Genomic DNA, 10,769 nt, shown 5'->3' with positions numbered 1-10,769 from the left:
CATTAAACACATAAACAGAATGAAATCTTAATAATCTAATTGGACTTCCAGCAAGTGCTGCACATAGCTTTATAAAACAGTCAAGAAATATCCCTACAAAGTGACTGGCTAAGACACAAGGTTTAAATGTATACAGCCTTAATGGCATATCTGCTACTGCTTAGATTTCAAACAGAGAAAAAAGCAGTGGTTATTTTATCAGTGGCAGGATAAAGAAACTAACTTTTATGAGAAAAATATACTTTAAGGTGAAATACTTATCTCTGGAACCTTTCAGTATGGAAACCATATACTGAGGTTTCTTCACCTCATCAGAATGGGAGGCATATGTAAGATGTAATTGCTTACGTTAATAAAACTGTTGTGAGGATATTTTTTAATCATTACAGACAAGTACAATATATACAATCTTTTAGCATAATATTATGTATACTACACAGGCAAAAGCAGTATTAAAAAGCCACAGAAAGTGAGACAGTACTGAAAAAATATCTGATCTCTATGAAACGAGTCTGCTAATAAGCAGATCTAGTAGTTCTGCAGAAATCTGCTTGAGAGGTTGAAGGCAGAGATTTGTTTCTTTGTTTTTACATTTAGCTGAATGGCTATTACATTATTTCTTCCACCTGTTCCATTCAGTCCACTATATCTCAGTACCACTGGCAAGCCTAGGCCCTCCTATCACAGTGACCTTCCTTGTCACTAAATGGTTTTATGTTGAGATGTAGTTTGAGATGAGTGCTGGGGATTTCAGGTTTTTATTCTGACATCTGATTTTAATAACCAGGTATTATAGAGTAGTTGTACTGGCAGAGTCACGCACAGGGAGTTTTCTCTCATTCTAGTAGGGTATTCATACACATGTAGGAATGTCATGTGAGCATGTGCACAATTTCACCCATGTTTTTAAGATGTCCCAAGCAATATCAGATAACACTGAGCATCTAGTGACTGTCATACCCCAGTCATCATTGTCAGGCGTTTCACCTTGGGATCAGTCAGTTCCATTCGCCCAAACAAGTAGGTAACAATGTCAACATGATGCTCAGTTTGTCTGCCTTAGCTGCCCTTCTGACAAGCTGGGATCCTATGCAGTTCTGGGACACTAGTACTGCAAACCAGAACCCACCTCTATGTCAGGAAAGCACCTAGAAGTTATACATTTTTCAAAGGAAGCTTTGTATGAAGGGGTACCAATTATCCACCTCTTAAAAATGAAACAATTACCTTTTACTGCCCTACTAAGCTGGTGGGTGCTACTGCCACATCTAGTGTTGGATTAAGGAATGTACACACAGATAACAGAGGTGGGATCTGGAAGGGAACATTCAGGGGGAAAATACGCAGAGTCACCTGTCATTTCAGATGTGAAAGTAGTGGGAGAATAAGTCAGATCAGTGTATGGAAATCCTGCAGCAGATGGGATAGAAATACTAGGGCTCACAGGGCTAAGGTCAGTAAGAAGGGGTGAAGGACTAGGTAAAGGAAGTGGAGAGATGACAGGTTGGGGACTGCTGCTTTCCACTTCAGTAAACATGCTTTTCCCATACAAATCATATGAATCCATAATGCCTTCTGAATGAATCGGCTCCTGTTCACTAAAATGTGGTTCAGTACCGAACCACTGTCCATGCTCAGAGTACGGGAAAGATTTATCTTCACTATGAGATGCCAGATGTCGAACAAAATGAGCTTTGTATGTAAATGTCATTCCACATTCTGTGCATGCCAATGCTTCTTGTTCTGAGTGGCATTTCTGGTGTCTTATAAGTAATGAATGCCATATAAAACTTTTTTCACATACAGTACATTTAAAAGGTTTTTTCTCCATATGGACAGCCTTGTGCTGAACAAGACCAGATTTACTTGTAAAACGTTTGCTACATATATTGCAAGTAAAAAGTATATCCTTGTTCTCAGTATCCAGATATTGGGTAAGATGAATTTGTAGGTGCCTGTTAAAAAGAGATTTTGTTATACAGCTTTTCCCACATTCAATACAATTAAAATGGCTTTCTTTTGCATGAATCTGTTGATGATTAATAAGTTGCAATTTAATCTTAAAACATGCCCCACAGTCACTGCATGGAAAGATCTTGTCTTCTAAGTGGATCGCTTGATGTCTAATTAGACTTGTTTTCAGTCTAAAACTTTTGTCACAGTCTGTACATTTGAAAACTGCATTCTGAGAATGAACTGCTTTATGCTGAGTAAGATCTGATTTCTTTATGAAACACTCTCCACAATTTGCACACTTAAAATCTTTCTCTTCCTTATGAACTGTCTTGTGTTGCATTAGATCTAACCTAGAAGAGAAACACATTCCACAGAAATTACATGTGAACACTTTCTGTTCTAGGTGAGTTTTTCTGTGTCTGTTTAGATTGAATTTACTGCGGAAATCTTTTCCACAATCAATACACATAAATCGTTTTACTCCTGTATGAAGCTGCTGCTGATTTTCAAAAACCGAACCCTCCTTAAATCCTTGCTCATCCTTGATAAAATGAAAGGGTTTTTGCTCCATGTGGACTACTTGATGTTGAACAAGACACTCTTTATTTGTGAAACATTCACCACATTCAGTGCATTTAAACTGTTCCTTCTCTTGACCCATATGGCACTGTTCAAGACTAAATGCATTTGTAAATTTATTTTCACTGTCAATGTAGTTAGGTAACACATAGTCTGCCTGCTGGTACTCTGTAAAATCTGATTTCATGTTAAAATTTTTCTCATATTCAGTATCATTATGAGGTTTCTCCAACGTGTGATGTGCAAGATGTTTAGTAAGATTTGAGTTTCGTGTGAAACACTTCCCACATTCAGTACATTTAAAAGGTTTCTCCCCTCGATGAGTAGACATATGCCGGATAAGATCAGCTTTGTAAGAAAAGTTCTTTCCACAATCCTCACATGTAAATGGTTTATGGCCATTGTGAATTATCTGATGTCTGGTATAATTAAATTTATTGTTGAAACATTTGTCGCACTCATTGCACTTAAATAATTTTTTAGCCATATGATGCTGCTGATGTCTAGCGAGGACAGATTTCCACAAAAAGCTCTTATCACAGTGGGCACACTTAAAAAGGTTCCCTGTGGTATGATTTGCCTTATGTTGTACAAAACCTGATTTACTTGTGAAACCCTTCCCACATTCATTGCACACAATAATTTTTTTCCCTTTATGAAGAGCCCGATGCTGGGAAAATTCTAGCTGGTTTGTAAAACTTTTCTTACAGTCACTGCAGAAATATATTCTGTCTTCTGCATGAAGGCGCTGATGTCTAACAAGACAAGATTTCCATATAAAACTCTTGTCACATTTAAAGCATTTAAAAGGTTTCTCCTTCATGTGATTTGCAGTATGGTGTATAAGACCCGATTTACTTCTGAATCCTTTCTTACATTCAAAACATTTGAAAGGTTTTTCTTTCTTAAGAATGACCTGATTTTGAATTTGATCAAACTGAGCTGTGAAGTTCTTTTCATACACATTGCTTGAGTGTGGCTGGTCTCCTATATAATTACGCCTGTGAATCTTTAGGTGCCTAGTAAAATTAAACTTTTTGTTGAAACTCTTCCCACATTCCATGCATTTAAACACTTTTTGTCCTCTGTAAGTCTGCTGCTGTGTGTGTAGAACTGGTGGTTTAACATCCTGTTCCTCTACGTAATCAGTACACTGAAAAGATGCCATTACTTCATGGGGACTTGCTTTATGTTCAGTAACACTTGATTCATGTAAGGTACTGTCTGTAGAGTCATCATATTTGAGTGGCTTGCATTTTATATGAATTTTTTGATGTCTAACAAAATTAAATTTACTGCTAAAACTTTTCTCACACATAGTACATTTAAGTATTTTTGGTTTCAAATGAACACGCAAGTGTCTAATAAGAAAAGACTTCCATCTAAAATTCTTTCCACATTCAGTACACTGAAATGCATTCTTTCCTCTATTAACTGGTTGATATTTAGATTCAGAAATGGAACTCTTCTCAGATTTAGCACATGCTCTTTGTCCACTATCTTCTTCAAAGTCTTTCTCCCACTTAATAGGTTTTGAGACTAAAATTGAAAGAAAAAGCCAATTTATTAATTAGTTGCACGTTGTTTAAAAATAGCTAATAATTACACATTTTAAATATTAATTTTATAATATTAAAATTAGATTTTTAAAGCATATCAATACCACTTTCAATGTGCAGCTGCCTTAAACTCTGTATTGCAAAATACATTTCAAAACATTTGCAAAGTACAGTTGTGTATACTTACCATAAATGCAGATGTTCGAGTGTATTTACTGTTGCAGTCATCACATTTGGGTTATCTGCCTGCAAGCAGCTCTCAACCGGCCTGAATACCAGAGTCTTTGGATTTCTGCGTCGGATGCTGTCACTTCTTCCATGACGTCAGATCGTCAGGGGTATAAAACATGCAGCTGATGCCATTACCTCAGTTTTTCTTGCCCCAGATGCCAGGTGCCCCCCACAATAGGAAGCAATTATATGGTATGGAACACCTCCAACAAAAAGCAAATACACATGATATAAAATATGCCAAACAAGAAGGAAAGGTAAAACTCATGAGAAGTCAGGGGGCTGGAGGGAGGGTAACCAAGACTGCAACAGTGAATACACTTGAACATCTACATTTATGGTAAGTGTACACAACTGTAATATGTTCTTCGTGTTTCACTGTTGCAGTCATCACATTTGGATTGATTCCCAAAGCTAAGGAAGGGTGGAGGTAGCTAAAGAGCACTAGGGCTAGCAATTAGTCCCTGTACGACTGCTGTGACAAATCCAGCTCTGGATTTAGAAAGGATAGGCAGGTGGTAATGCTTGGTGAAAGTATGTACAGAGCTCCAGGTTGCAGCCTCCAGGGTGTCCCTGGTAGGGACTCCCCTGAGAAATGCAGTAGAGGTAGATGCAGCCCTGGTGGAATGTGTTCTTATCCCCTGTGGGGTAGGTTTTCCATGGTGTTTGTAGCAGAAATGGATGCAATGTTCTATCTATTTGGAAATGGTTTGCTTTGAAATGGCCTTCCCCTCCACCCCTGCAGCAAAGCTAACTAGCAACTGGTCAGATTTTCTGAGAGGCTTAGTCCTGTCCAAATAGAATCTAAGCTGACTGTGTACGTCCAGAGAATGCAGTATCCTTTCCCCTTTATTTTGAGGATTCGGGAAAAAAGTAGGCAAATGAATGGACTGGTTTAGAGCCACACTAGACACCACCTTGGGCATAAAGGATGGATTAGTCCTGAGGGAAACCCTGTCCGCATGGAAAATAATGAAGGATTCCACTGCCATGAGGGCCTGCAGTTCAGACACTCTTCTTGCTGAAGTGATGGCTAGAAGTAAGGCTGTTTTCCAAGAAAGGAATTTCAACTCTGCTGTAGCAGCTGGTTCAAAGGGGGGAAAAGTGAGTTTTTCCAATACATAATTAAGGTCCTAGGCTGGAGTGGGAGCTCTCCTGGGGGGTCTTAAACTTTTGGCCCCTCTACGGAATTGTTTTAGCAGGGGATGAGAGAAGAGGGGGTGGCTCAGTATTATAATGTGCTGATATGGCAGAGGCATGAATCTTAATTGAAGAGAAAGATAGGCCCTTGTGGAGCATTTCTGTTAAATAATCTAGAATATGAGGTAATCTGGGCACCGCTGTGCCCATCCCCTGAGCCAGATTCCAGGAAAGTATCTTTTCCACTTTTCTGAATAAGATTTCCTAGTACTAGGCCTCCTTGCCTCAAGAATGACATCCAGCATCTGCTTACTGAGGGATGCAAGAGGTGAGCTCAGGGAATTAGCCGGGCTGCTAGGTTCAGGGTTTGTAGCTGAGGGTGCAGAATCTGCCTCACCTGCTGGAACAGCAGGGAAGGGTTCTGAGGCAGGTGCCATGGTTGCAGCCTTGTCAGACTGCGCAAGAGGGGGTACCAGTGCTGGCATGGCCACTCTGGGGCAATCAGTATTGTCCTTGGCTTGTCCTGTTTGATCTTTAGTAGAATCTTCTAGAGGAGAGGCAGAGGGGGAAAGGCATAAACTGAGAGGCTTTCCCAGGTAAAGGATAGGGCATCCACTTTCTAAGCTTGACTGTGGGGAATTCTGGTGCAGAATTTGTTCAATTGGTAGTTCTGCAGGGAGGCAAACAGGTCTACCTCTGATGTCCCCCATTTGTTCCTCAAGAGCTTGAATATTTTGGGTTCCAGTTTTCATTCGCGTGGGTCCATGAGATTTCTGCTCAAGTCGTTTGCCAGTGAATTTAGTTTGCCTGGCACAAACTGAACTTTTAGGTTCACTTGGTAGCTCAAAGCTGTGTTCCACAGAGCCATGGTTAGTCTGCAGAGTGAGTAGGAATGGGTTCCCCCCTGCTGGTTTATGTACCACATAACTATGATGTTGTCTGTCTTTACCAGTAGTTGTCCTGGAAGAATAAGGTCTTTGAAGGCTGTCAGAGCATTCTGTACAGCAAACATTTCTTTTTGATTGACATGCAGGTGCATCTGTTTTGGGTTCCATTTGCCTTGAAAGCACTGCCCTGCCATGTGAGCCCCCCATGCATAGTCTGATGTGTCTGTTGTTAGGGTTTGGGCTGCAGGGGATAGAGTGAAAGGGAGTCCCTTGTGGTTGCAGGCCTCTGCCAACCAAAGGAACTCTGCCCTTAGACAAGGAATGATAGGAATCATTGTTTCCAGGTCCTGAGAATGTTGACAACATAGACTTTTAGATACCAATGAAGTTTCCTCATATGCAGTCTTGCATATGGAATTAACAGAATGCAGGAGGCCATGGACCCCAGGGCTTGCAGGATTTTCCTTGCAGATAGCTGGGTTTTTGTGGCCAGTAGTTTGAAGTAGGTTGTCAAATAAACTTGTTTCTCTGGAGTGAGGAATGCCATCTGGGAAGTTGTGTTCAAGCTTGCTTCCAGGAATACAATCTGTTGGCAGGGTAATAGGTGTGATTTCTTCTCATTGATGGTGTACCCCAGTTAAGTTAGAAGTCTCTTTACAAATTTCATGTGTTGTAATAGCAAGTCTTGACTCTCTGTCTGAATCAGGCAATCGTCCAAGTATGGGTAAATCTGAATATTTCTCTGCCTGCAAAATGCAATGGCTGGAGCTAGACACTTTGTGAATACCCTGGGCACAGTAGATAAGCCAAAGGGAAGTGCAGAGAACTGACAGTGCATGGAGCCTGCCCTGAAGCATAGGTATTTTCTGCAGGATTCCCTTATTGGGATGTGCAGGTAAGCTTCTTTCAAGTCTAGGGTTGCCAGCCAGGCATCCTTGGCTAGCATAGGAAGAAGCTGTTGAAGAGTTAGCATTTTGAATTTTGGAACCACCAGAAAGGTGTTGAGAATAGACAGGTCCAGGATAGGACGTTTTCTTTTCTGGGAACCAGGAACAGTCTTGAATAAAAACCTTGTCCCTTTGTTCTGCTGGGACAGGTTGAATAGCCCTGATACTGAGAGAGAGCACTTGCTTGTTTCTGGGTCTCCACCCACTGGTTTAGGGGGAGGTCTGGCCACCCACTTGGGTTTGGGAGAGAGTGGAAGTGGAATCTGTATCCTAGGGAGACTATGTTTAAAACCCATTTGTCTTGGGTAATGAGTTCACAGTTTTTTGCATGCAGGGCGAGCTTTCCTCCTAAGGGTGCAAGTAGTTGAGCAAGGGCTGGAAGAGTTAAGGATAAGTCATTGTGCCATTTTTCCATAGGGGGTGGCTTACTACTCCCTGCTTTGGAAGTGGGAGCCCTCCACTGCTTAGATCTATGCATAGCCTGAAATTGAAGTCTTGGTGGTCTGCTGCTCCTGGGTTTGGACTGAGAAGGCCTGGAAGGGACTGGAAAGGACCAGTTCTTTGAAGGCCAATGCCTACTGAATCTAGAAGGATGTACTTGTAAGAAATCTTTAACATTTTGCATAGATTTAGCTTTTTCCTCCATCCTTTTGAGGACTTCTTCTGCTTTGTTGCCAAAAAGGTGCTCTTGGTTTAAGGGTACATCCAGTAATTTAGCTTTAACATGATCTGGCAAGTTTTGTTCCTTAAGCCAAGCATGCCTTCTATGTACAGACCCAGTAACAGCAGCCCTACAAGATGCTTCTAAAGCATCAAAACCACACTGCAAATGATTTTTACCAACATGGTTAGCAGAATGCATTAACTCTTGTAAATCTTTGTGTTAAGCACAGTAAGGAATCAACTTAATTTGCTGTTTAATTAATCCCATAATATGCTGCTGATACTTTAACATATGAAACTGGCAATTTAAAGCCCTAATGGCCAAAGTAGCAGAAGTGTATACCTTCTTACCCCATCTGTCTAAAGCTCTAGTCCCTATCAGAAGGGGTAGGATTTTTGGCAGTAGTAGCCTTAATGCCTTTTCGTCCTTGGGAAATTGTCTCTGGATCCGCAGCAGGATTCTTGAATAGGAATTTGTGAGAGTCAGGTACTCTGTAGTACCTGTCAGGCTGGATTACAAGAAAACATCATCTACAACCTCCAGAACAGGAGGGATAGCTAGAGGCCTGTGCTGAGGCAGGTTTAAAAATTCCCTAAGCCTCTTTTTGGACTAAGAATGGTCCTGGCTTTCCCAGTGGAAATGCTCCCTAAGGGTATGCAAGGTTTCACCAAAAGAAAAATCTTCTGGAGGGGAAGCAGAGGGAATGGAATCCTCTGTATCAGAATCCTCATAAGTAGATAAGGGTAAATCCTGGTAGTCAGAGGGAATAGAGATATCAGATTCCTGATCAGAAGATCAGTTCTAGGTCTCTTAGAGGGTGAAGGCTGGCTTCCCCTAATTAAGGTAATAAGGTCTTCAGCCATTCTAATCATTTGTGTTTGAGGCATATGGGCCTGAGAATGCACTTTGGTTGTCAGTTTTCTAGGTGTAATGCGAGCTTCAGGCCTGAAGAATTCGGTATTCTTAGCTTGAAAAGAAGTTGTCGGTTTAATATGAAAATCAGTACTCCTGAATACACCCTCAGAAGCTGGTGCTTGCACAGCGGCTCCGGACCCATCCAAGGTAGAGACATCCGCAGGTTCCATAGTTGAAGAAGCATCTTGCGGCATACCGTACTCCAAATGGATCTCAGTACAGGCCTGCGAATCTGTAGTAGTGGGTATCAGGGGAAAGCACCTCACTGAGTACCAGCGGACTGGTGACTAGCTTAACAGAAGCATCGTCAACAGTTTTGGACCTATGCGGTCTGTCTCTGTCTTTATCCTTACATTTTTTCAGAAGATCAGTAGTTGGATGGCTTAACGAAGCCATTTTGGAGTACTGAGATCGAGAACTAAAGTATTTAACTACGAAAACAGCCTGACAACAAATAGTTCGGCCATTGAACAAGGCACAAAACCGACAGCGAGGGACGTCGTGGTCTGGGCCTATACAGGTGACGCAGTAAGAATGAAAATCTCTATGAGGTATTTGCTTTCCACAGGCAAGACAATTGTTAATTATTTCTGACATCAGTTAGAGCAAGAAAAAAGGATCTCCAAAGGGGTACTTATCTTTTTGAAGACTTCAGGACTGAAACGCGAAAAATGAAAATTTCAGGAGTCGGCCGACCGGCACTTGTGAACTGCTTCTGCTTCAGGCACCGCACTGCAAGAAAGACTGAGGTAATAATGAAAAAAACTATACAATTCTGCTGAATGGGGTGTCCGGATCCAAAAATCTGCCACTAGACATAAATTACAAGACTTTATTGGCAAATTAATAAAATAAGTACTGTAATAGTTAATGCCCTTTCATCTATAATATAGACTTCATCACAACAATGACTCAATATTCACTGTTACTTAAATAGTGTGATGAACAAATAAGCACCTCCTTCTAATCAAATAATTATCTCTCAACCCCTTTACTTTTAAAGTGCTCAATACTAAATTGTTGAAAATATATGTGCAATAAAATAAGATAAAATACAATAACTTAATTATACATCTGTATTTCAAATTGATAAAACCTACTTAATACTAAAATTCTATGAACAGTAAAATCAACTTCAATCACATTTTAGATTCCAGTATGGCTCTAATGGATATAGCATCATTTATTCCTGGGTGCACTGTAGCATTTAATAATATTTGCCATTTAGTTTCTCTCTCATTTAATTTCTTGGTAATACCCCCCCCCAGGGTTCATCCTTACCTGTTCTAATATGGCAAATTTAAACTCAACACATCCAGGACTTGCACTTAAATGCCTATACAAAGCATTAGTTTCATCTTTTTTCCTTATGCAATAACCATGGTCATAGATCCTGTTCCTCAAACATCTATCTGTTTTGCCCACATAGAAACAGGAACATTTTGTACATTTTGCCAGGTATACCACATGTTGGGTTCTACAGTTACCATGCTGAAATTTTAGATATGATTGACTGATGTTCTCCAGCTTAAGTGTAGCCTCTTCCATAATGGCATGACATTGGTTACATTTTCCACATTTACGGGTTCCCCCCTCCTTATTTCCATTCCTTACAATGTCATTCTTCATTTCAAATTTATTTTTAAGATTAAAACCTGTCTTGTAGACAAATGTAGGACACTCCCCGATTATTTTACTTATATTTTCCTCAGATTTTAAAATGTTCCAATTATTAGTTATTATGTCCTTAATTTCCTTTACAGCGTTTCCAAACTGCAATATACATGCCCGCTGAAATTGATTCTGACTTAATGGGACTGTATTGGGTTTGTGCTGTAAATTCGCCTCACCCCTACCTAAAAGTGGTTGATACAATTTACCCCATTCATTT

At 40.4% G+C, this 10,769-nt stretch overlaps 1 protein-coding gene across 1 annotated transcript in view; it reads right to left on the bottom strand.

The window, feature by feature from the left end:
* Positions 1 to 359: 359 nt before the first annotated feature.
* The window catches only part of LOC122809484 (zinc finger protein 595-like), a 224,113-nt gene continuing 213,703 nt past the window's right edge, over positions 360 to 10,769 (bottom strand). The window contains exon 4 of the mRNA XM_044081034.1: positions 360 to 4,074. Coding sequence (XP_043936969.1) covers positions 1,280 to 4,074 — 2,795 coding nt within the window. The 3' untranslated portion in view covers positions 360 to 1,279. The remainder of the gene's footprint in view (positions 4,075 to 10,769) is intronic.

Source organism: Protopterus annectens, chromosome 1.part1 (genome assembly GCF_019279795.1).
Source record: "Protopterus annectens isolate FY-2018-M chromosome 1.part1, PAN1.0, whole genome shotgun sequence".
Lineage (NCBI taxonomy): Eukaryota > Metazoa > Chordata > Ceratodontiformes > Protopteridae > Protopterus > Protopterus annectens.
This window is presented reverse-complemented; position numbering and strand designations above follow the sequence as displayed.